The sequence below is a fragment of the Chinchilla lanigera genome, unplaced genomic scaffold (assembly GCF_000276665.1).
Source record: "Chinchilla lanigera isolate Chin_1 unplaced genomic scaffold, ChiLan1.0 scaffold00111, whole genome shotgun sequence".
Lineage (NCBI taxonomy): Eukaryota > Metazoa > Chordata > Mammalia > Rodentia > Chinchillidae > Chinchilla > Chinchilla lanigera.
Genome location: NW_004955512.1, coordinates 3,875,683 through 3,902,604, shown reverse-complemented (window position 1 = coordinate 3,902,604; position 26,922 = coordinate 3,875,683). Strand labels below are relative to the sequence as shown.

Below are 26,922 nucleotides of genomic sequence, written 5' to 3'. Positions count from 1 at the left end.
AAGTTGGACTACTTGTTCAACATAAGTTATTTAATAAATACACAAGAAAAAGGTTTATTTTTGTCATCACTTCCTACATTGGCCACTAGAGGACACTGGTTGTAATGGTAAAAAAATAATAAAAATTGTATACAGCACTTGTCATCTGTACTACTAATTCTGAAATCAGATCTGGTCATATTTTATGCTTAGTATAGGGCTGATATTCCACCTGAAATAGAGAGCCTTGTTTTACTAGTCTGAATTTTCTATTGAAATAGAAATGCAAAATTTCCAGCCTGAATGACACTGTAAGAAAAGTCAAGGAGTAGTGGAAATACTCTTCCTCAAGGAGTGCAGGGAAAGAGCAAAAATTAAATTGCGGAAACAGAATTATATAACAGTCATTTGGATGAAAGGAAGAGAAGGGAGTGAACAAGACTACTAAGACGAGAAAGTGAAAAGGGACAGTAGGATTCATGGATGTCTTTTGACATGGAATTTCCTCATTTATTTTTCCTCTGTGTTTCTCAAACATAAATGTTGTAGTGGGTTGAATGGTGCACCCTGTGTTAGTCAGCTTTCTAGAAGTATTCAAGATTATTAACTTTAATGGAAAAAAGCTTACTTAGTTCTGGAGATTTCATTCCAGGACTGGGCAGGCCCTCTGATGGCTGGGTGACAATGGCAGGCTCAGTGATCTTTACCTTGTGGCCAGAAACGAAAGGGAAAGAGGAAGAAGAAGAGGCAGATCTCACCACCCCCTCTGGGGGCATGACCCACTGACCCGGACTTCTGTGAGGCGCTGAAATTGCTGCCACCTCCCTAGAACACCATCCTGAGAACCAAACCTTTAACACGTGGACTATTGGGAGATATTGAACGTCCAAACTATAGCGCCCCCACAGCTCACGCTCAGAACTTGTGAATGTGAGAGCAAGGGGATCCTTATAGGTGTAATCTTTTGAACTTAAGTTTATTTCTTTTTCTTTTGATTGACACATAATTGTACATATTATTGGGTACAGTGTGACAATTCAGTACATGTAGGAAGTATGTAGTGAACAAATCAGGGTAATTAGCATGTCCATCTCCTTATGCAGTTTTTATTCCTTAGTGTTTGGTGTCTTGAAACTCCTCTCTTCTAGTTTTTCATAAAATGTATATTATGTTATTGTAAAATTAAGGATCTGAAGATGAGGCTATTCTGGATTACCCAGGAGGTCCCAAATCCAGTGACCAGTGGGGACAGAAGAGAGGGTGACCCACAGAGGAGCTGTGAAGAGGGAGGCCAATTGCAATGATGTAACTGTGGAGAGTATCAGCAGCCACTGGAACCCAGAAGAGGCAAGCACAGGGGCGATTTTAGAGGGAGTAGCACCCTGTCAACCTTCATATCAGACTTCTGACTTCTAGCGCTGTGAGAAAACAAATTTCTGTCAAACAAATTTCTAACAAACATGTTAAGCAAGTTTCTGGACATGTCTTATGACAGCCCTAAGAAATGAATACAAGTTTGGATTACACATACCTGGAGGGGATGTTGAAACATGGATTGCTGGCATCTGATTCAGTACTTCCGAGTCAGGGTTCAATTTACAGTTCCTTTTTTTCTCTTTCTCTTTTTCTTATAGTATTGGAGATTGAGCCCAGAGCCTTTGCCATCCCCTTTTAAAATTTTTGATTGTGATACAGGTCTTGCTATATTGATCCTCCTGTCTCACCCTCTCAGAGGGCTGATATCACACGCATTTGCCACCATGCCTGGCAATGTGCATTTCCAACACATTCCTAGATGATCATGGTACACTTGGTCTGGGAACCCACCTCGAGAATCACTATTGCAGACTTTTATCAGTTGATCAATATTCCAGGTGATTCCAATTTATAGCTGAAAAAGAAGTACTACATTGATATTCCCTTTCTTTAAAATTTCTCCATTTTAGCCTATGATATACAAAAGGACATTTCTATGAGACCATAAAGCAGTTGCAGCGAACCTCTGGTTCATGTGGCACAGTGGAGGTTTGTTATCACTGAAAGCTCTGAAACGTACACCATCACTGCTATAAAGCAATGGCACTGAATCAGTAATAAAAAGTTGTTATTAATTTTTAAGAACTTAGGAAGAAGAATATGCTGTTCAGCTTTCTGTCACTGTGATCAAGTACCTGAGAAAAGCAATTTGAAGAAAGAAAGAATTTATATTGGCTCATGGTTCCAGGGGCTTTGGACTGTGGTCAATTTCTCTATTGCTTTAGGCCTGTGGTTGGGCGGAACATCATGGTGGAAGGGGATGGGGGAGTAAACCTGTGGCAGTCAGAAAGCAGAAAGGAAGAGAAACAGCCTAGAGAGGAAGGGGTTGGGGGCCAGATATAACTGTTAAGGTCACATCTCCACTACCTACTCCCTTTAAGTAGGCCACACTTCCTAAGTTTCTATCATCTCCCAATAATGCCAGCGAATTATGATTTCATCAGGATCAATCCCCTGATGAAGTCAGAGCCCTCATGAGTCCAATCACCTGAAAGCCCCACCTGTGAACACATGATTTTTAAGGGGATATTTTAGGTCTAAACCGTAACGGAGTAATCCACGTTAAAATAACTTCCTTCTTAAATTATAAGAAGGTCTTGTCTTTTTAATTCATTCTCAGAAAGTGCTTGTCAAAGAATGTGCTAATTTGTGGCTAGCATATTATACTGGCAAGTGGTACGGTATAGTCTCTCTATATAAGGAGTTTGGGTAATAGCTCTAACATTCTGTTATATGAGACTCTGTGATATTAAAAACACATACTTTCTGGAGTGGGCTTTAGATTTAAACACCTGAGATAAAGCATGACATTACCAGGGAGGCAGAATCAGCAGGAGCTGAAGGCATAGGTTTTAAGTGACAGATTTAGACTGGAATCCTAGCACTATCTGTTCTTGTATGTGACTTTGGCTAGTTATAATTTAAAAGAATTAGTTGTATGATCGGTAAAATGGGTCTTCATGCTTAAATGATATTCCTTAATGTATTAAGTTTTCAATATATTCTAATGATTTTCTACTTGATAGCCAAGGTAGTCATTTTATATTTCTTGTACCACCTTGCCACCAGTACTCCCTCCAACCCTATGCAAGCTTCTACTCTTCCTCTTGTAATATATTTTTATTATGGATTTTTGGTGAGATTGATATTCAATATTTACATTGGCTAACATAAATATCATTTGCAGCATTATTATAAAATGTAGTATAATTTCTTGTCCTTTCGTAACATTTTTTTCTGGAGTTAGCAATTGCTATGTTTTCCCATATATTTGATTATCTATCTGCTTATCATTGATGCTTTTCCACTAGAACTCTGAATTTCCTTTCTGTATAGCTACCCCAATCTATTAGTTTTCTTTCCCTGGGGACATTACTTTTTGAGTCTTTCATTGTACCACCGCAGTTTGCATTGCTTGCTCTCCATGCTTTGGCACAGCTGATGTTGAGGAACTGCTCCCATCCAAATTCCCCTCCCTGTTCCCCATGTGTGATTCATTTTTTGATCTTGCGACTTCTTGGTTCATTTCCCTTTCTTTGTGTTGTAGGGATTTACCCTACAACAATGGTTTGGAGAGATAGCAATTGAGACAACAATGCTCCAATAACTATTGAAGGAACATGTCTTTATCTTGTTTTTGTTTGATGTTATGGGTGGGAAAGTATTTAAGTTAAAATAATTTTTCATCAGAATTTTGATGACAAGGCTGGGGATATAGCTCAGTGGCACAAGTGGCTGTCTGGCAAGCACAGAGTCCGGAGTTTGATTTCCAGTACCAAAAAAAAAAAAAAAAAAGAAAGAAAAAAGGTAAAAGAAAAAATAAGGATTTTGATGACATTTCCCACTCTTGTTTTTTTTTTTTTTTTCTCTTTAGAAATCTGAGGGCTTTCTTACTCCTGAATCTCTATATAGAGTCTCTTCCCCTCACACCACTTTTTGTGATACCAAGTCTCACTCGGTATCACTGCACTATGTAGTCCAGACTGGCCTTGAATTCATGGCAGTCCTCCTGCCTTCCGCCTTATGAGTCCTTGGATTACAGGCACACGCCATCACATCCAGAGCTTTTTCTTTCTTTTTAAATTTTTAGGATTTTCTTTTTATCCCAGGTATGCTGAAATTTTAGGACATGTCTTGATAGTTTTGATGTTCTTTGTGGGCCTTTTAAAGCTACAGATTCACTTTCCTCCATTCTTGGAATTTTTTGTTTATACATTTGTTTTGTTTTGTTTTTTTGGTTTTTCTCCGGTACCGGGAACCGAACTCACGACCTTGTGCTTGCCAGGCAGGCACTTTGCCGCTGAGCTAAATCCCCAGCCCTGTTTATACATTTGATAATTTTCTTTCCACTGTGTTTTCTATTCTGTTTTTCTGAAATTCTTAATACTTAGATCTCAGTAGATGCTCTAATTCTTTTACTTATTTTTAGTAATATATGTATATATGTGTATATATGCATATATATATATAGAGAGAGAGAGAATTTTAAACAATCTTTCAAATGCTTTTTGGATTTTTATTTTGAATTTTTGTGTAGTAGTCATTTTTTCTTTGCTAGGACAAAGTACTTGACATACATAAATTAAAAGAGAAAGGTTTGGAGCTGGGGATTTAGCTCAGCAGCACAGCGCCTGACTGGCAAACGCAAGGTCATGAATTTGATTTCCAGTACCAGGAAAAAAAAAACAAAACCGAAAAACAAAACAAAGCAAAAAATAAAAGAGAAAGGTTTACTTTGGCTCACAGTTTCAGAGGGTTCAGTCCGTGGTAAGCTGGCTCCAAAGAAGGAATGGCATGTAAGGAGCCTGGTAGAGGAAAAATACTTCATGCAGCTGGAGAAGCAGATTGAGAGGAAAGGGGCCAGAGACCAGAATACACTCCATTCGGTCACACCCCCAGTGACTCACCTTCTCCAACCCGGCCCCACCTTTCAAGGGCACACTGATCTATGAATTCATGAATGGATTAACTCATTGATGAGAAAACCACCACCCAGTGATCCACCCAGCTTCCCAAAGTCTCACCTCTGAACATATGAGGGGCTGGGGATGTAGCTCAGTGGCACAGCACCTTTCTGGAAAGCACAAGGTGAATTTGAGTTCTATTCCCAGTACTAAAAGAAAAACAAAGAAAAACCTGAGACATCTAATTTTGACTTGCCATTTGTCTCTTTTTTTTTTTTTTTTAACCAAGAGCTCATCATATAGTATAGGCTGGTCTTGAACTTGCTATGAGTCCAGACTGGCTTTGACCTCATGATTTTACAGCCTCAACCTCCCAGGTTCTGTGATTGTGTGTGTGTGCTACCATGCCATGTGTGCTTTTTCTTATTTTTAATGTTTCTTTCTTTAACAAAGTCTTGTTCTACTTTTATGGAAATTATTCCTGCTCTTATTTTCTGATATTTTTATTGATTATAAAGTTTTAAAAAGTTTTTTCTGTTGTCACTGTTTCCTCTGAATTATTTAATTCTTGTTCTGTTTTTCATTTTATAGACGTCCCACTCACTATCTGTTGTCTTTAAGCTGAACATTTGCTGTTCCACACTTGACCTATAAGGCCTAGAAATCTACAAATTACATTTTCCATGCTCCTTTTCCAGCTGACTCCCTCTTAGTGTCTAGCACTAAGAAGCATTTCTGAGAGCTCAGAAGTTGGGCAGGAAACAGAAGCTCTCTGCTTCCAACTTCTGCAACCGTGGACAGTTGCTAGAAGTGCCTGGTGATCCCTGCGGGAGTTATGCAGTTATGGCAGCTACTGACTCTGGGGAGCTGTTGAGTAGCAGTAGTAGCTCTCCAGCGTTTCACTTCTCCTGTATCTGGGGAGCCATTCACTCCCCCCGGCTGCCTCCTTGCACAGAATAAGGAGAAAGGACACTGTCACTGACTTGCTACATCCCAACACATCTCTTTTTCATGGAAAACAGTACCAGAGACAGTAAATGGAAATCAATCAATCTTACCAATTCTGGGTTTTATTGACAGAATTTATATACACCTTGCTCTACTCTGCTTGAACAAGATGGGCAAATTACATTAATCTGCATGTGCACCACACATACACATATTCCAGCTGAACTCTGGGAGGGAGAAGTTGTAAGAACTTTTTGGATTTGCAACAGATTGGTAGCATCTACGGAACACTAGCTTTTATATAACACAGCATTTTGCTTGGTCAAGACCTATGCTGTATCAGGAAAATATCACATCTGAATTAGAAATATGAATTTAAATTTAATTTCTTTGTATATGAAAACACATTCAGCCTTACTCTTTTAGCCATGCTAGATTATACCTTTCAGTGGCTGTGGAGTCTTGCTTCAATAATATTTGCCATCAGGTTAAATGCCGCTTTTGTTTGCAAACAGTTGCCTAGGTAACACACACGCGTGAGTATATATTAATTACATAGTATCATTACTGAGGAGTGCTATTGCTAGATAGCTCACCAGAATTTTTCTGTACTGATTACCTTTAGAAGGGAAATAAAGGGAAATAAAGGGAAAAGCGTAAAGCCAGAAAAGTTATAGGCAGGCCTTATTCTTCAACACAGAAGTTTCCTCCTTACTCGATTAAACAGAGAAAGTTAGAAAACTCTTAATGAAACCCTAACCTATAAGTATTGAAGCATTTAGAAAGAATTCAGTCTAAGCCATGAGGACAAAGTAAGTTGGATAAGAACTGCATTTTTTTTCTTGCTTGTAAGTCTCTAAAGGTATATTATTTAATAAGTTGTCAGTTTTTCTGGAGTTAGAATTGTATTAACTTGAATTGGGCAATCAATATAAACTTCTGTGTGTTTGTTTCTGCATTTGTTTGGAAACCATGGCTAGTAAATCTAATGTGATCTAAATATCAATTTGACATAGAGAAAAAAATGCTAACTTGGAAATCAGAAGAATCATAGTTAGGGGTGCAGCTCTGGTAGAGTATGTGCTTAGCATGTGTGAGGCCCTGGGTTCAATCCCCAGCACAAAAAAGGAGGAGAAAGAGGAAGGAAAAGGGTGGAGGAATGGGAGAGGAATAGGAGGGAAGAGGAAGGACAAAGAACTAGTTCAGGGCAGAAAAAGGACTAATTTTTTAATATGAAGAACCTCTTTGGAGACTCTGCCACACGACTGTTCATCCATAGCATTGTTTATAAAAATGAAATCGGAGCCAGGCATGGTGTTGCACATCTATAACCCCAGCAATCAGCAGGCTGAGGCAGGAAGATCACTGCAGGTTCAAGGCCAGCCTGTACTACAAAGTGAGTTCAAGGCCAGCCTGAACTGCACGGTGAAACCTTATCTCAAAAAGGATACACACATACAAAAAGAAATCTAAAAAAAAATCATCAAATTTCTAACAATTGTAAAATATTTAACTAAATTATACTACATACATAATGGAATTTATGTAGCCATTTAAAGTACTGATATACTGTACGATTATATTTTTTGGAATGAAATGATGTTTTTACATGTAGATTTATTTCATATATGAACTGTTCTTAGTGATTATTTTTGCCCATGTTGGCTACTTAAAAGTTATGCTACTTTTCAGAAAACTTTAAAGAATTACGTATTTTTCACTAAGAAAGACTAGATAAATATGCCATAAGAAACAGTAGGGCTTACATTTTTAGAAGTTTATTTTTTGAGACAGTCTTGCTCTGCAGCTCAGGCTGACCTTGAACTCATAATCTTCCTGCCCTAATCTCCTGAGTACTGGGATTACTAGCATGCAACACCATGCCTGGCTAACATTTCACTTTTAGGCTAATCACATTAGCAAAATCATGTAGCCAATTTTCTCAACATAATATAGTATGATATGAGACAGCATTGAACAGGGCACCATTAGTGCTTCCAAAACTCTCAGTTTGTGTGTGTTCTCCAATTAAGCAGGAAAATAAACCTCTGTGTGCTCTTTCTATAGGTTACTAAGAGTTGTCAGATTAGATTTTCCTTTTCCCCATAGACAGTTTTCAGTGTTCTAACTTTATGTTCAATTATTCCATTTCAAAAGCCAAACAAACAAAACAAAACTCTGAGTTTTGAAAGTTGCTAAAGAAAAGGATGCACAGAGAATTCACCTTCCATAAGAATGGCTCTATCACAACACTCCCCACCGAACACCCATTCGCTAGATCCTTCTTCCTCACTGGGAAAGTACAGTAAGTATTGATTATACTTCAGTCAGTATTCAGACCATATTTAGATACTTTCAAATATGGTTGTCCATTGTTTATATAAACTTTAAAATATTTTCAGGCAGCAATTGGAAATTTGGCATCGTCATGTAGGATAAAATGTGTCATAGTATTTTCATTAATGTTAAAAAAATTTAAATGTACTTTTTTTTCATTTGGCAAAGTTTTTCAGAATTATGTATTGTGGTTAAACAGGAGATGGGTAAATTATTAAATTAAAGCAGGTTGCAAAGACAGGCTTAGTAGAAATATATACATAGACATATAAACAGGTAATGAATTGGAAAGATATGTAGGAAAATTGTGCCCATTGACTCTCTAGGTACATAATGGGTGATTATTTTTTCCTATTATATCTAATTTACCCCTTCCCTTCCCTTCCCTTCCCTTCCCTTCCCTTCCCTTCCCTTCCCTTCCCTTCCCCTTCCTCTTCCTTCCCTTTCCTTCCTTTCCTTCCTTTCCCTTCCTCTCCTCCTTCCTCCTGTCCTGGTTCTCTTTTATTTGCTTAAGTGCCATGATGATATTTTGAGATATAAGCTAAAGCTTTCCATCAGCGTGTTTTGTACTGCGGTGTCATCTGATGTGATATGAGATTCACCTTTGTGCCGTGGGGATGAGCTGAAATGGGCCTAGGGTGGGCCAAGCTCTGGGATTTGGGGGAGGGAGCAGAATGTGAGTAAAAGAAGAGTCAATTTTTAACTTTTCTTTTTTGAAGTTAAGACCTGGCAGAGACAAACAGTTTGGAAGAGGATATGAGGCTCAGAGCCAGTTCCGCGTGCAGCCTGGGGGATGTCTCTCTTGAGTGGGAGGACCAGAGGAGAAGGAGGGGAAGTGAGAAGGAAATGGGCCTAGGGTGGGCCAAGCTCTGGGATTTGGGGGAGGAGGGAAGTGATAGGCTCCTCTGAGGCATTTGGGGATTTGAAAGCAGGAAAGGGCTTCTTGTGGAGGAATTAAAAGTCACAAGTAAACAGACGTCTCAAGATATACTAGCTGTGATCTTGCCAGCTGTTGAGTTAGGGCTTTTCATGTTTGAGTGATTATTAAGAGAGAAGAGAATGGGGAGAGGGTGTCTGGTACTTCCTAGACTCTCTTTAATTCACAGATTTCTATCCCAACAATAGACCACAGAGATTCTGGGTCAATATAGATCTTTAATTGTAAGAATGTACAGAAAATCATTATTCCCAAATTACAATAATGACAACTCAAGGCTATAGCACACTGATACCTTCCTTGGTATTTTCTAGGTATCAGAATGTGTTTATAGTTCTCAAGTCCCTTTGCAAATAAACAAAACCAACAGTTTTAAAAGCTCAGAGCTTCACAAGGCTTCATTTCTATTAAAACCTAATCTGAAAAAATATACCAATCTAGTTCCACACGAGGTTGAAATGTGACTCCATTGCTTCCCTGACAAATAACCTAATTTAAAAAACAGTATTGCACAAAGAAAGTATCTCTTTATGCCTTCTAATAATTCAGTCCATCTATTTACATCTGTTGAAAAGACTTACAGGGTAAAAAAATGGCCAATATGCACTGACCTTACGTCTCGTGCTGTTTTGCTTTCATTTCTCTCCATTTATTCTGCCCAGTCAGCCCTTAATTCTCTGTGGTTTCGGTTCCATGGAGAGCTGTCCTGGCCGGGTCACCAGCCTGTGCCGCGGGACTGAACCACTGCCTCTTTCCTCCGACTTCACCTAACCTCCTGCTCCTGAAATTCCAGCTGACACTGTTCTGCACGCCCTCCTTCACGGCCACACTTCCCCTCTTGTTCATCATAGTTTTTTGGGGGAGGGAGCAGGTTCTCCTTCCACCCTGAAACTTCTCAAGACCTTTTCCTTTTCCTCTTTATATCCCTTAAATATTGGTGATTTTAACATTTGTGTCCTTAGCCTTTTTTCCTTTTCCTTTTCCTTTTCATTCTCTCTTTTTTTTTCTTTTCTTTTTTTTCTTTTTTGCAGTTCTGGGGATTGAACTCACAACCTTATGTTTGCCAGGCAGGCGCTTATGCCACTGAGCTATATCCCCAGCCACTCCTCATTCTTTTGCTGAGAAATCTCATCTATTCTCAAGGCGTTAGTGGGCATCTCCATGCACGGTGTTCCCAGATCAATGTCTTTGCTCGGGGCTCCTGGGCTCCAGACTTAGAAATCTGATGCTTACTGAGTGTCCTCCATCGTCCACAGTCTTTTGAGCTCCAGATGCCCAGAGCAGAACTCACCCTCCTTACAAGCTCGGCTCTCCTGTGCTCATCTACAGGAAGCTGGCGCTCCAGGTCTCCAAAGGGCCATGGCTGGGGCTCCTATTCCACTCCCCCTGAACCCTCATATCTGTATTAGTCTGCTTAGGCTGCTTTGACAAAATATCATGGACTCAGTGGCTTAAACAACAGATATTTTCCTACAGTTCTGGAGGCTGGAAAGTTCAAGATCAAGGAAGTGGTAAATTAAATTTTCTGGTGAAGGTTGTCTTCCTGGTTTGCAGATAGCTGCCTTCTTGGTGAGCCCTCATTTAAGGGAGCAAGGGAAAGAGAAGGAGAGGGAGAGAGAGAGAGAGAGGTTTTCTGGTGTTTCTTCTTATTTCTTATAAGGACTCTAATCCTTGAAGATGGACTGGGGCTTCAACTGGTGTTTAGAGAAGGGCTTCAGCTTAACTGTTTTGTAAAGGGACCTAAATTTTCAGTCCCGCACCAAATATCAATCACGAAGGTCTTCATGGCTTCCCAGTAGTATTTCAGACACCCACTTCTCACAACTCCTTTGGTCATTAGTTTAGTTTCCATGCTTTCATCTCTCACCTGGTTCATCACCGCAGGCATCCTGTCTGTCTCCCTGCTTCCCGTCCACACCTCCCGCCTTCATGCTGTGGTAACGCGAGGACAATCACGTTACTTTCCCTTCAGTCTTCTCAGCCACCCTCGGTTACTCTCACGATGAAGTCCAGGCCCTTGATGTTTGTGAACTTTGTGAACCTTGTTTGTCACTGTAGTGTCATCTCACTACAAATCCAGTTTCCCCAAGGAAATTCTCTTCTCTCTCTGTCTCTTCTTCCTGCGGGGGCCCATGTTCTACAGCCGATGTTCTTCCTCCTTGGAGGGGAAAGCAAGCTGCACCTACGGGCCTGCATCCAGGGGAGTGGTTAGACAGCTCAGGACAGCACATGGATAGATTGTGGTGGTCCTGTCCTGCGTGGACAGAACCTAGGTCTGCACCACATGGACTGTTTGTTTTTTTTTTTTTGTTTGTTTTTTGTTTTTCTCTGGTACCGGGAACCGAACTCACGACCTTGCGCTTGCCAGGCAGGCGCTTTTGCCGCTGAGCTAAATCCCCAGCCCGGTCTGCACCACACGGGACGGCAGCTGCACTTACCCTTGCTTGCTGCACGGGCCATCAGGACAGCCTCCTTTCTTCATGTAAGTGAATGGCTACAAGCCTGAGCTATGGCTACATACAAAAATATATAAATAAGAAAACGAGGAATAGATTTCTTATTCTTTTTTCCCCTTTGTAGTGCCTGCAGACCTTTGCAGCGCCAAGGCCTCACACATGTTGCGCAAGTACTCTATCACTGAGCTACGTCCCCAGCCCTTTTTATGTTATTTTGACACAAGGTCTTGCTAAGTCACCCAGGTTGGCCTGGAACGCAGAATCTTCCAGCCACAGTGTCCCAGTAGCTGGGATTACCAATTATTTCCTATTCTTTAATGAAACTAAACTTTATAGCACAAGTGATACATATTCTGGTGCCTATCAGTTTGTCAGTTTATTCTAATAATATCTAAATTACCTGTGGCTTTTAGAAAAACATCTGTGGTTATCACTGACTAAATAGCCTCCCTTCTGAGCCATGAACCCTCACCGGACACAGCGTGAAGTCTTCCAGCGTCTTTCCTCCCAGCTCTGCTGCACAGAGTCCGGGCTGGAGGCCACTCAGAGGCCAACACCTCCAACAAGGTGGCCTGGGGAGCCCGTGTCCAGCCCTATCAACAAAGCCAGGACCGAGGTGCCTGCCGCCGCACCCCCAGTGATGTCCCAGCCAGGGCCCCGCGGGACAGGGGGTGTCGCTCTGCCTCCCACTCCTGGGGTGGCCGCGCCGCACCCGGGGGTTGCCCGCCCGCACTGCCTGCGTGGACAGTGTCTCTGGGGCCGCGGAGCTTGCAGGGGTAAGGCTCCCCAGCTGTCTCTGCTGGCCACGACGCTGCCAGCAGCCTGCAGCAGTGGTTTCTGCAGGAGGAGGATGCACCTTCCTTCCCATAGGACAGACAGTACGCGCCCTCCACCTGGCCCTCCGCGGCGCTCTCGGCCGGGCCTGCCTCACTAGCCCCTGTCCCTCTGCGCTTACATCACCTGTCCTGTGTTGCAGACAGACGGTTGCCTCCTTCCAGATTGTTCTCCTCCCTCCCTTTCTTTCATTCTACCTCTTCATGTGCAATCCTCCTTCAAGATTTAGGTAACATGGTGCTGCCTCCTGGGAAAGGGCTCCTGGTTCCTCCCATCAGATTACACTCTTTCTCACTTGCCCATCCGTTTAGTTTTTCTCCGACAACCTACACTTTATTAGGCTTTATGTTTTAAAAATTATCATTTGCACACATATTTAAAAAAATACTCTCCATTTTCCTGAACTGGTGATCCCAGGGAAAATGTGTTCAACTAATCCTTTTTATCTCCTTGAGGTCCTAGTCCAGTATCTTTCACATAATAGTTATCGTACCCTTTAGGTGGGATTTGTAAGAGGTTCAAGGAAGTAGGACAGTGATGGGTACAGAGTTAAAATTAGATGAAAGGAGTGAGTTCTGTGTTGTATTGCACAGCATGGCCACGGCCTTTACAATATTATGTTGAATATTTCAGTCACTAGAAGCAAGGAATTTGCACATTCTTACCACAGAGAAAGGATAGATGCACGTGGTGATGGCTCCACTAACCACCCTGATTTGATTGTCGCGCAATGCATACATGTATAAAAACCTCCCACTAAGTTGCACATTGTGGCACACATCTGTAATCCTAGCACTCTGCGAGCCAGAGGCAGGAGGATTTCAAGTTTTAGCTCAGTCTGGACAACTTAAAGATTTAGCAAGACCCTGTCTCAAAAAAAAAAAAAAAAAAAGGCTGGGGATGGGAATGTAGTTCAGGGCAAAGGATCGCCCCTCCAATCCATACTCCATAAATATCTATAATTATTTTAGGTCAGTTAAAAACAAACATTTGTTTAGTGTGCATGAGGCTCTGGGTTTGATCCCCAACACCAAAAAGAACATAAATAAATAAAAGAATAAAATACAAAAAGAAAAAAAAAGTCAAAACTCAAAAACATTCAGTGATAAAAATATCAGAATTTTGAATAAAGACAGGGTCAGTAACAATGATGTGTGAAGTCATAGTAGAGTCTTAGGCAAAATGAAAAAGTACTGGTCCTTAGTTTAATCCCTGGATTTGACTAGATAAGAACTTTGAAAATCCTTTCCTACCAGTACTCACATTCTGAATTATGTGGTCACACAGACACTTCTCATTCTATCCAGCAGGGGGCAGCAATACTCAAGTAAAAGGCTGGGGGGATGTCTCTGCCTTGCCTTCAATTATTACCGCCGTCAAAGAAAGAAAAGAAAGAAGAGGGAAAATATACATATACACACACACACAAGATAGCTAAGATAACTGTACTACTAATTGCTATTGGTTTATTGAAAGGAACAGTTCATGTCTAATTGTTTGATCCATTTTGCATACCTATATCTGGTAATGTGAGCAACTACTTTGAAGATAACAATATGTAATGCAACAACCATTGTTAATTTCCTATCACCTTGTTTTGAAATTCTGTATCGTTTTGATTGTTTTTTTTTTTGTTTTTTTTTTTTTTTTTTTTTTTTTTTTTTTTTTTTTCTTTTTAAAATTTTTGGGGGTGTATCTTTTGGAGTGAGAATTTTCAAAATGACAATAAGGTATGCAGTGGAAAATTTATGTAAACGTACATAACTTTTTTCACTAGAAAACTCAGAAACTGGTTTATATCCAGCTTTCAATTTAATAGACATGTTTTTGCAGATTAGATTTGAGATGTAGTCAAATCCAGGGCTTACAAGCTGTGACACCCACTGGTCAAGAGGGTTCTGTAATTATTTGTCGCCAGTTTTTGGAAGGACATGTCAATAATTAGCTGGTTTTATCTTCTTTCCCACTTTTCCTTCTTTTAGTATTGGAATTGGAGATTGGGAAGAGAAGCTGGACATCAAGGAGAGGCCCACTCATTTGCAAGATAGAGAAGCACACATCTTGATCAATTGATTGATTTATTTGATAATTCTCTCTTTTATTCTTTTTCTCCTTTACTCAAGGATTTCATAAGCATTTATTGTGTACCATATGACAAGTGCTGGTTTGGCACAAATAGACACCCAGACAACATTAATCATAGCGCTCCTCATTTCTGAACAACTACTTGAAGATAGGAAACTTGTAGAAAGAGGTGCTTAATGATAGTTAGGAGGAGCTTGTGTGCAGAAAGATGTGAAACATTCTGGGAAATCAGCTGAATATCAACTCACAAATCCTCATCTCTTTGCTGGTAAGAAAATTTTAGGCTGACTCTAGGGTCTAAGATAAGGGGTGAGGACTTTGTTTATATTTGACTATGATGTTGGTACAAAGAATAGCTCTAAGTAAACATCATGCATTTTTCAGGTTCTAGTTCAATGGGGACATCTATCAAATATGTCAGTTCTGCTTGGTGTGGTGGCACACACCTGTCATCCCAGTTCCTCATGAGGCTGAGGAAGGAGGAGCACAAGTTTGAGGTCAGACTGGGCAAAGGAGGGAGACCCTTCCTGTCAAAATAAAATAAAGGACTGGAGTTGTAGCTCAGCAGTAGAGTGATTGCCTAGCATGAGCCAGGCCCTGGGTTCAATCCCTGGCACTGAAAAAAATGTGTATCTATCTCTATCTGAGAATCAAGATAGAAAGGCCAGTCCCCAGAGAAATCAAGGAATGCAGTTCATAAACTGTGTCCTGTGAAACTCTAGGGCACTCTTTGCCCAGTACAGTTTTTATTAGTAGGATCAAATATATTGGAGTATATTTTTAAAAATCCAGTTTCCTTACTGGAGAGCTACAGAATTTTATTTTGGAGGGTGGAAATCTGCACTAACACAAATGTGAAAGGTGATTCTTGTGCAAGCTGTAAGACCCCCAGGGGCCCTACCCTTGCATCTGCTAACTTGCATACCCCTAACCAGAGCACCTCTTCTTCTAAAGTGTGACAGCTGTTTCTAAAATCTATTGTTTTCACTGTTGAATCTTCAGTACTTTGAACCCTGTCTTGTGACATTAAATATTTGTTGATTGAATATATTAATACAAATTATTATATAAATTGGCTTTCTACTTAGGAGTTCATTTTGATCAAGTTTTCTAGCATTGAAAAATGAAAGTTCCCAGACCATATTTTGGGCCATCTTCTTACCTTCAGGAAGGAAAGCAAAGATAAAAAATGCCTTTTGGCTTCTGAGCCCTTCATACATACTTACATAAGGTGTAGAACCTCATTAACTACATCTTCAAGACCAAGTTCCACTGCATTCTAAATAATGATCTATTAGCCAAAAGGATTATTCCTGTATTCATTCCACCAGAGATTGTAATTTACCAAGTGTCAAGAGTCAGTCACTATTGAGCTTGGCTGGCTCAGCTATCATGAGTTGTGGACCAAAACACTTAATCTTGGAATGTCTGACACTCCAGATTCAAGTGGAGACACATCAGTACTGTGACTTTCTGTGTGTGGGCATTTGCATTGACAGAAATTGAGCTGGACAGTAAATTGGCCATTCCACTTGGATACTTATGTTAGGTTCAATGGCCTTTCCAATTTTTAGCAGAGGAAAGCCTTACTTTGTTGATCAGGAGCTCATTTCTACAAATGGAAGTTAGGTGTTATTTATTCATTCACCTATTTGTTTTTCTTTACAAAGTACTGATTGGGCATCACTGTCTATGAAAGCCTTTATCCAGCTTTACAGAAACAATTATGTATACTTTTTATATTTATTGGAAAGTAGTGATTTTAAAGTGGGATTGTCAGATTCATGTGTTTGCATAAGTGCATTGTGAAAAGTAAAGTTCTCAATGGTGGCCCAGAAGCAGAGAGAGGAGGAAGGAGCTGGGAAGGAAATACAGTCTTTCAGGTCACATCCCCAGTGACTCTTACAGTCAGCTCCTACCTTCCATGAACCCTGCCTATGACGACATGAGGCCGTCCCAGATCTAAACTGTAACATTCTCCCTTGCCCCCAAGGCTCATGAGCACCTCTTTATGGAAAATACACTTAGACCATCTCTACAAGTTGCCAAACTCCTAATAGTTCCAGCATTGCTGAAAAGCCTAAGTCCAAAATCACCGAGATTTGAGGTGAATTCTTAGCTGTGAACCTCAGTGTAAATAAAAAATAAAGTTAAATACTTCCAACGTATAATGGCACTGGTAAACATTCCTATTTCAAAAAGGAGAAATAGGTGGATAGAAACCAGCGGGACCAAAACAAGAACAAAACTGAGGAAGGCAAACACTAAATCCTGTGTAGCTTCATGTCCAGCACTAAAGGTAAAGATGTGAACTCCAAATAACTTGAGTGGTCCTGCCCCTGTAGCATTGCAAGTTGTCATGATTTTTCTGTTGGGATGGCTTTGCTCACTGCTTGTGCTTTTTTCAGCCAATATCCCACATTTCTGGCATCTCCAACTTCTTGAGATCTCCACTGCACTTTCAGCTTCAATCTCAAAGCGTCATATGCTTCTGTCTCAGGGCACACTGCCTGGCCACCCAGAACTTCTTCTGAAGTCTAAGTGGAAGCCTTCCTGACCCCATGACTCTTACATTTTGTATGGCCTTAAAACCAGCACTATGTGGATGATGCCAAGGCCTGCCACCACCTTGAACAGTAGCTGAGCCCCCTTGAATTGTGGCCTTAGAGGCTTCTTGGTGCCTGAATGGTTGAGCACCGTGAACTAATTTCCTAGTGGTCCATTTTGAACAGGGTGCTGTGAACATCTTTTCTCCAAGCTGTCTTTCACTTTTGGACCCTTGAACTTACAGTGGGGTTTTGTGGGTATCCTGGAAGCTTTCAGGCATCCTTTTTATTGTTGTGATAGAAAGTAATTCTTTTAATGCTATTTTTTTCAGCAACCAAGTTCTCATTTGCTCCAACTTTGCTGGCCCTTCCTTTCTGAGAAAACTGAAAACTTCCTAAATGGGCTTTTCTTTCTGTTTCTCAGTGTTAATCTTGCTAAAAGCAGTGAGCAGTATCTATACCACAGTCTCAGCACTGGGCTGCCTTGATGTTTTCTCTGACAGATTAATTAATTTTCTGCCCTTATCTCAGTCCCCCATAAAGTCTTAGGACATGAACAAAATATAGACAAATTTTCTGCCAGAGGATAACACACATGGCCTGGAGTCTAACTGCTAACAGAGTCTTTGTTCCAACTGAACCTGGTCTTTACTCTATGCCTTTTTATCAGCATTCTGTTCTTCTGAGCTCTGACCAAGATCTGCCATCAAGCTTGGCTTACAGCATTCTAGGGCTTCCTTAGCTGACATCTCCAAACCTTTCCAGACTTTTCCCATGAACCGGTTTTAGAGATGTCTAAACCACGTGATCAGATAGTGTCACAGTGACAGTACCACTTTCTGGTACAAAAATCTATCTTTCCTTGTTGCTGGGATGAAATACCCAATACCTACAACTTAAAGGAGGAGAGGTTAATTTTGGCTCATATTTGAGAAGTTTCAGTCCAGGTTGGCTGGCTCCAACCTTGAAATAGGATAGCAGAAGGTCCTGCCGTAGAGGGAAGATGTTCACATCATGGTGGACAGCAAGCAGAGAGAGGGGCAAGTAGTTGGGAAGGGAGATACACACTTCCAGGTCATGCACTCAGTGAATGAGCTCTTCCTACCAGGATCCATCATCCACAAGCCCCACTAGGAGTGCATGAGGCTCTTGGGGTGGGGTGGGGGACATCCCAGATCTAAACCATAATGGAGATTGTCTTTGTTTAGTTTTTTCTCAAAGCAAATGCTGAGAGAAGTATTGGTGCAAGCAGTGTCCTTGGGAGGTAACCTCAGAAAGACTATGAGGAAGCATTGAAATAAGACAGGGAAGGTCTCTTCTTATTGCAGATTGGTGAAATTTTACCCTGAATTACAGGGAATTTGAGGCTACCCACGAAACCTCAATCCTCATTAGTTAAAGGTGGCCCCTGGGGAACTGACTTCCTAGAACATCCAGCCATTTCTTCTTGTGTAGTCAAATGATTTCCTCATATAAGTGATATTGTAGAAAGCTGTGGTAGTAGACAAGACCTGTGCAGGTGATCTCTAGAGTGAGGGGTGAGTGGGCCTGGCTTTGAGGTGATGTATGTATATGTGACAGTCAATTTTGTACAACTGCAGGGTGTTTGGGGTGAGTTTAATGTTTGAACAGGCAGATTTACATAAATCAATTGCTTTCCATAATTTGGGTAGGCCTCATTCAATTAGTTGCAAGCATGAGTAGAACAAAAAGATGGATGCTACCCCAAGTAAGAGAATAGTAAGAGGATTCACCAGTTGGCTGCCTTTGGGTTTCATCTGTGGCATTGGCTCAGACTCCTGATGGCCTGGGGGCTGGGACATGGGCTCTTCCTGGTTCTGTTCTTTCCCCTGCTCACTTTGCACATTACATTTGTAGACTTACCAGCCTCCATGGTGATGTGAGCAAATTCTTTATAATTCCCTCCCTCCCCTGCTCCCTTCCTTATTGGTTCTGCTTCTCTGAACAATCCTGGCTAATACAGTAGGCATTTGCTTGATTTCTTCTGGTTAGGGTTAAAAGCAGTAACTCCTTTTTGACAAAGAAGGCAAAATGCGTTGTTTTTTAAGAAATCTATTTTACTTTAATTATCAAACAGACTGATGTTCTGATAATTGTTCTAAAAGTCATAAAAAGTTTTACTTATTACTTTTAAAAAGGTAACTAACAATACAAAATTAGATAACTCTAAACTTTTAAAGCCAAGTACCACCACAAATAAGAGGGTTCTTATTTTAGAAGCATTTTATGCTATAAGAGGAGGGTGAACACTGGTACAAACTTATGCTTTGTTTTTACTGTTCTCTCTGGGATCCTAAATACACAAGTTAAAATTCTTACAATGGGTTTTTCTCATGGTACATCCTATCTTTGAATCATTTCTATTGAGACTATGTTTGGTCCTTACCTTTTAATTGCTCCCCAGAGTAATTATAATTAAAATGAATTTGTCATTTCCTAGTAAGTACTAGGTGCCTTACTCTTATCTCTCATTTTAATTTGGCTCCTAGGTCCCTGAAAGCAACCCTTAAGAATAAGAGGTGGTTAGCCAAATAATTGTATTCTTATTTGCTTTGTCTGAAATTCCTCTGTTGTGTATTCTGGGGTGTTTTGCTGAAAGCAATATTCAACTGGAATCCTTTTGAACATCTGAAGAGGTTAAGCCTGATAAGAAACATTAAATATGATCTTATTTTCTACACTAAAAAGCTAATTTTCAGTGCAGGAATTTGTATGAAGCAAATACTCAGATTTTTTCCTTTATCACTCAGTGTTTCCCAGGCAAAACAACCTATGGAATTGTATGTGATGCAGCTTATGTTAGATGTACATCCAGACCGTTAGCTTACTTCAAAAGGTCTACTGGGAAGATTAGAATTAGAGTCAAATTTATTCTTTGAAGATGAATTTCAGTGAAGTAAAGCAAAATATGTATAAAAAGCATTTTTTAACAAGATGTTTATTGACTATATTTAAGATTTTTGCATTTCCATTACACAATGTACAGCAGAGAATTAGTGATGAAGTGGATTATTAATTAGGAGAGGAAACCAGCAAGAGAACATTGACCCTCACTCACAAGGCCTATTTTATTCATGGCATCTTGCTTATTAGAATAACACTTGCTGCTTGTATTAATTAAATCTGTGGGGCATAAGTGACAGAAACCTACCTGTGAACATGGCCAAGCTTCAGGAAATCTCAAGCTAAGAAAAGGGTATGTGGAACCAGGAACTTGAACACATGTCAATATTCTGCGCCTTCCCTTTGATTACTCTCTGTGTATCATCTGAATGCTTCCTAGAACAGACTCGCTTTCTCTGTAGGGCAGGAGATGTGACTATCGATGGCTGTCACTTTCAATTTTATTGGCTGGAAAGAGTTTGACTTAATGCACATAGGCTCAAGTACTCATGGAACACACATGACTCTCCAGATCTAGTGAAGGCATTCATGATTCAGTTGGTACCTCTAAGTTTTGGACAGGGAGTGAGGCTCTATCATCGAGTTCCTCTCCTATTTTGGGCAGATTTACTTGGGGCTTTGTATGCTGCACAAGTCTTTCTACATAAACTTTAGTCCTCTTTTCCAGATCAAGTATGAAGGGGTTAAATCACTTAGTTGCCCTGCTTATAAATAACACACTGCACATTTGAACCCCAGCTCCACCAGTGCTTTTCCCTGTGTACCATGCTACTTTAGTAATAAACTTACTTTGTATGTTGTTGTTTTACTGCATGACATTTATAACACTGTTTGGTCAGCAGCATACCCCTTGTCCTGCTTATCTGTTCTTAGAAGAAGGAAATCTCACCAACTATCATTGCCATTGCAGATTTATGCCAGAGTGGGAGGCTGGGGATACAGCTCACTGATAGAGCACTTGCCTACCCTGCTTGAAGTCCTGGATTAGATCTTCAGCACTGGAAAACGTCAGTTTTCATCGGATTCACTCTATCCCCAAGCACTGGAAAGGAATTCTCCTCAAGTGTTTTTTCTCAATTTCTAGAAGGGTATATTGCACAAATATTACACTGTTACTTACCATGATTAATTAGCTGTACCCAGCTTGGTAACCTGTGATCATGAATTTGTGCTTCTCATGTGCATCTCAGTTACTCCGCTCTTTCCCTCAGCTGTCCGTCACGGCTGCCAGTGCTGAAATTCACCTGGGCTTGGAAAACAGCAGAGGTTTTGTGTTCTGGGATCAGCATGCTGCAGAGAACCACCCTTCTCTGTTTCACCTAGGTAAGACCTTCTGTTGGTGCTTGTTTGTTCTCATGACTCTATAAGACTCACGGATGCCTCCGCTGTTTGCTGTGACAAGGCCAAACACGGACCCTCTGATTTCCATGCTTTGTCTTATGAATGATTAGCTGAACTGCTCGTCCTCCTGAAACTATCTAGACATAAACATTTCCTTTTAAGCTGATTGAGATGTTAATTGAAAAATCAATCCCAATAGTAAACTACCTCATCTATAACTTGTTTATACCTACCTATAAAAGTGTAAGACAAAGTCACCCTGCTGAGGCATGCTGAGCATTGGACTCATGATGCTCTCCTTGTTGTAATAATGTGAATGAAATTAATTTCTTTAATTGGTGGGTTTTTGTCTTTGATGAGCCAAGTCATAAAAACCTTTTACCTTCCCTGGCCCATAAAGGAGAAACAGTCCATGTGTGTGTGTGTGTGTGTGTGTGTGTGTGTGTGTGTGTGTGTGTGTGTCCTAATGGAATTTTGGGTGTTATTCTACATATGAGTACCTCAAATTTATAACAGAAAAATCATATGTTCAGTCCATATCAGTGTCCTAATCCTAACCCTAACCCCAATTCTAGACACACTGGTGTTTCTTAGAAGAAGGAAGTCTCACCAACTATCATTGCCATTGCAGATTTATGCCAGAGTGGGAAGCTGGGGATATAGCTCACTGGTAGAGCACTTGCCTAACCTGCTTGAAGTTCTGGATTAGATTTTCAGCCCTGGAAAAAATAAAAGAGTCAGGTGGAGAACCGAGATGGCTTTTTGTTGGTACATTCAAATTTTCTTTCATTTGAGGGGCCTTATGTAATTAATATGTTCCAAGTGTTACTACCATCACCTATCTGTTTAAAGTTGGAACCATATATAACCAGAGCACCATAAGGCCAAATCTCTATTTAAAATATAAATTCAAAGAAACAGCAATTTAGCACAAAAAGAATGCAATTGTGTTATGATTTAGTTGGAGAATAACACCAAAAACCCTCATGCACCCTTAGGTGGGCTTTGGAAGGTGATCAAACCAGGGAGCACTATAATTTACATGCAATTAGGAGGTGGGATCTGGTCCGGAGAGGTGATTACTGGAGTTGTGGCCCAGAAGACTGTACCTCCTTCCCCCAAGGCATTTCTGTGTTTGAGCTTATTAACCACGGACTGAAACTTCTAGAGCTGTGAGCCAAACCAAACCTCTCCTCCTTTAAGTTTCGGGTGTCTGGTATTTTGTCCCTGTGAGGCAGAAAGTGACCAGCGCAGACCACAAGCAAATTATAAGTGGAGGTTCTCAAAAAATATCAAGAGAGAAGCTTCTTTTGTTCCCTACCCATCTCTTAATTACTCCAAAACTTTTCAGTTGATAAGTCTTTTCTCCCTTCATCCCTACATACAGAAGATCACAATTAGTATATAATATGTGTAGAAGGCCCGCATTCTGCTCACTCAGTTTCTGAGCTTTAGGGCTGTGGAAATAAGGTAAGTAAGAGAATTATACATGGAAGGAAAAAAGAATAATGCATAAGGGAAAGTGGATGGGCAGTGTGCGTTTGTGTGTGTGTGTGTGTGTGTGTGTGTGTGTGTACAGACAATACAAAATTACAACTTCTATGTGAATTGGTTTTCTTTACACAGAACTTTAGGAAATTTTTCTCTCTTTTTTTTAAGTACTGAAGACTGAACCTGGGGCTGTTGCACTGGGCTATATCTTTAGGTCTTTATTTTTATTTTTTATTTTGAGGCAGGATCTTGCTAAGTTGCTAAATTGGCTTGACTGGGCTTGAAATTGTGATCCTCGTGTCTTAGCCTCAGAGTATGCCAGGACTGTAGTGTGGGCCAGTATGCCTGGCTAAATCCCCAGCAACTCTCTGAAATAGAATAGTAGCTTCCAACTGTGGTTTTCTTTTTTCCTTTTTTTTGGAAACAGGGTCTTACTATATAGCCCCTTGAACTTGCTATCTTCCTGCCTCAGCCTCCTGAGTCTGGGGTTATAGGTATATGCCACCATGCTGGTCTCCAACTGTTTCTCAACAACTACTAGAACTACTTTTTCTTTTTTTTTAAAAGAACTCTTAAGTGGGTCCCCCTACCCCCAGGGATTCAATTCAGTGAGGTATGTTCCTATCTTTTTTTTAATTTTTATTTTAAGCTGGGCTTTTATTTAAGGTAGATTTTTAAGCCTAGCTTACTCAGGCTGGGCTTCAATTTGTAATCACTCTGGCTCAGCCTCCCAGACTACTGAGATTATAAGTGTGTACCCCCAATTTAAGTAAACAAAATAGAAATTTTGGACAAGAACCCTGAATGTCTGTGTATTTGAGAAGACAGTTTGAACACCAGTTAGAATTTCCAGCTCGGGGAGAATATACAGTGTTAATTTTTAAAATTAAAAAAACAAATTATCATTGATTTTTTTCTTACTGTAAAGGCAACATATATTTACTTGGGGAATATTAAAAATATAAATAAGTGCAAAATACTCATAATCTCAGCTCCCTGTAATAAACTTGATTAATAATGCTGTTACCATTCTTCTATATACTCAGATTTTTAAGTATGCCAATATTTTAATATGATAATGCTACAGGTTTTTGTTTCTGGTTCATAGGAAGAATCATATAGCATCATTAAAAGCTCAAGAATGGTCTTAGGTAGTGCCATACATTAAACTGTGATATCCAGGTTACTGAAAAATTGACTTCTCTTTGAGACTTTTTCCCTAGAGTTTCCAGGTACCTGTCACATCAAAGGTAATGATCTTGCTCCTCATTTCTTACACCTGAGAGGATTCTGTGGCTCCATTGGATTCGGTTCATAAACACCCAAGCAAATGAATAATCCAAATGGCCAAACTGAATTGCACTGCATTCCGCTTCCCCTGTCAGAAAGCGTAGCACCAGGCTCTAAGCAAGAGTAGGCAGTGGTAGGGACAGAATGACAGGTTCAGCGCAGCCCAGGGGGCTTTGAAAGAAGGACTTCCTGGTTCCAAAACGAGCTGACCTTCTGAAGGAATTAAGGGCTGGCTTATTTATTTATTTATTTATTTATTTATTTATTTATTTATTTATCTTCACCTCTGGATTCTGTTTAGTCAGTCTTTTAAGTTAAGCCTAGGACTGTAATAAAATGGGGCTGAACTGGAGTTTGAGATTAACTGTGAAATAAATTTATCCTCCCTATATGTGTGACTTTCATTGACTAGATAACTGAGAATTACCCTGGTTTCCCAAGGAAAGAACAGTTCTGGTTTGGGGGAGATAAGAGCATTAAGGAAAGAAGGGATGAGGAATTTCTCATCTCTTTCTCTCTCTGTGTGTGTGTCTCTGTCTCTGTCTCTGTCTCTCTCTCTCTGTCTCTGTAGTTGCACCTGGAGCAGACAGGGCAGAGAGAATCCAGGGTTAACCACAGCTTGGCCATGCTGCTGGTGATTTACTTGACTCTAAGAAGCGTGAAGTGTATTCTGCTTTATGTTTTAAACTCTTGACCTGTGATCATTATCACGTAAAAACTGCATCAATTACCATAACTGTAATTGCATTGCTTTTAATATTATCGAGAAAATCATGCACATTAATAGTAGGGCTTTTAATCTCTTGTGAAGAACAATTACTTCTAAAAATTTATTATCCCATGGAAGTAGATGATTTTTGTTTCATTTCTGTGCAACAGAATTGCCAGCATTGAAGTACCATTTAAAAACTGTTTTGGGGAGCAATACATTAAATTTCTTCAACAGCAAGATCTCTTACCACAGGAGTAATTTGGCATTATAGAAATGCAAATGCTCCTTCCTTCAGGATTAATGTGTTTGTTTCTTGACTGATGATCAGCTTTTTTTTTTTATCTGGCAAGGGTGTGATAAGCCCAGTGTGATTACTTATATGTTTTGTTTTACAAAGCTTTATGGTTCCTATGCTATTTCATTTTGCCTGTGGGCAATAACAGCTTAAAATAATTATTTTAATATCTGGAATTGGTTAAGAGCAGTCTAAAAAGAACTACAGCATTGTTTGCATTATGTCTCTACTTAGAAGGTAATGGGTGTAATAAGATTAAACTCATATATGAATTAATCACATTCCTGCTTTATCTTTCCAGTGCAATTCTCTTTTTGAACAATATACAAGAAAAAAAGACACTGTAAATTTGTAGTTTGTTTTTTGCTTCTATATTTTCTGGCAGTAATGTATTTGTTGGACATATAGCAATTATCTTTATTGAGGAATGCTGTGCAATATTTTTAAGGTTCTGGCTATAAAATGGATTTCTGATTGGTCTCCGTTTTTCAAGGCCATTTGCTGTTATGTGCTTTTTTTCCTCCTAAAACACAGAAAACATTTTGATAAAAATATCATTTTCTTAAGGAATTAAAATAAAAAAGGCTTTCTTATTTTTTTATTTAAAAAAATAAAAGAACAAAAAATATTAACAAACACACATACATTTACAAAATAACACAAGAACAATACAAACAATACTGAAATTCAGACAAGGTGATAGGAAATTAGAAATGGTTGTTGTATTACATATTGATTTCTTCAAAGTGGTTACTCAGGAAAACAAATATAGACATGTAATATTGATCAAATAATTAATCATTAACTGTTCCTTTCAATAAAGCAATAGAAGTCAGTAGTACAACTATGTTAACTATCCTGTATATACATATAAACATAATTTTCCCCTTCTTTCTTTTCCCTTTTCCCCTCACTCCAGTTGCTCTTTATTTTTGAGCAGTTTCCTTTCATTTCACAATGTCTATCATACCTCCTAATTTTATTCACTCTTTCAGGTTCTTATACTAGTGAGACAATATGTTGTTTACACATGCAGGTCTGATTTATTTCACTTATGAGTATTGTCTCTAGTTGCATCCATTTACCTATAAAAAGCTTCGAGTTTATCTTTCTTTATAGCTGAGTAACATTCCATTATATAAAAATACCACAACTTTTTATTCATTCCTCAGTGGATGGACATTTGGGTTGCTTCTACAATTTAGCTATTACAAATTGTGCTGCTATAGACATGGGTGCACATATATCACTGTGATATGATGTTTTCAGTTCTTCTGGGAAAATACCAAGAAGGGGAATATCTGGGTTGAGTGGGACCTCTAGACCTAGTTTGATGAGGACTCTCCAAACTGATTTCCACAATGGTTTCACCAGTCTGCATTCTCACCAGCAGAGGAGAAGAGTTCATATTTCTCCACAGCTTTGGCAGCATTTGTTATTAATTGATTTCTTAATGATAGCCATTCCTACTGGAGTGAGATGAAATCTCAATGTTGTTTTAATTTGCATTTCTCAAATGACTAATGGTGTTGAAAATTTTCTCATGTATTTATTTGCCATTTGTATTTCTTTATCTGAGAAGTGTGTATCCCTCTCAGCTGCCCATTTTTGGATTGGGTCTTTGAATTTGGGCGGGGGCTGATGTTTTTTAATTCTTTGTATGTTCTAGATAGAAGACCTTTGTCCAAGGGACAGTCAGCTAAAATTTTTTCCCAATTTGTGGGTTTTCTTTTTACTCTGCTTGTGGTTTCTTTAGATGTGCAGAAACTTTTCAGTAGGATGAGATCCCAGTTGTTGATTCTTTGA

The 26,922-nt window shown here is 39.7% G+C and overlaps 1 protein-coding gene and 1 long non-coding RNA gene across 2 annotated transcripts in view; both read left to right on the top strand.

Moving 5' to 3' along the window:
- The first annotated feature begins 11,564 nt into the window (after nucleotides 1–11,564).
- On the top strand, nucleotides 11,565–13,277 carry LOC106147022 (translation initiation factor IF-2-like). Its single transcript, XM_013506524.1, has 2 exons — nucleotides 11,565–11,623; nucleotides 12,011–13,277. The coding sequence occupies exon 2, from the start codon at nucleotides 12,058–12,060 to the stop codon at nucleotides 12,529–12,531; it is 474 nt and encodes a 157-aa protein (XP_013361978.1). The 5' UTR covers nucleotides 11,565–11,623; nucleotides 12,011–12,057; the 3' UTR covers nucleotides 12,532–13,277.
- Nucleotides 13,278–20,675: 7,398 nt separating this feature from the next.
- The window catches only part of LOC106147023, a 22,751-nt gene continuing 16,504 nt past the window's right edge, over nucleotides 20,676–26,922 (top strand). The window contains exons 1-2 of the long non-coding RNA XR_001231720.1: nucleotides 20,676–21,075; nucleotides 21,199–21,310. This is a non-coding gene — a long non-coding RNA (uncharacterized LOC106147023). The remainder of the gene's footprint in view (nucleotides 21,076–21,198; nucleotides 21,311–26,922) is intronic.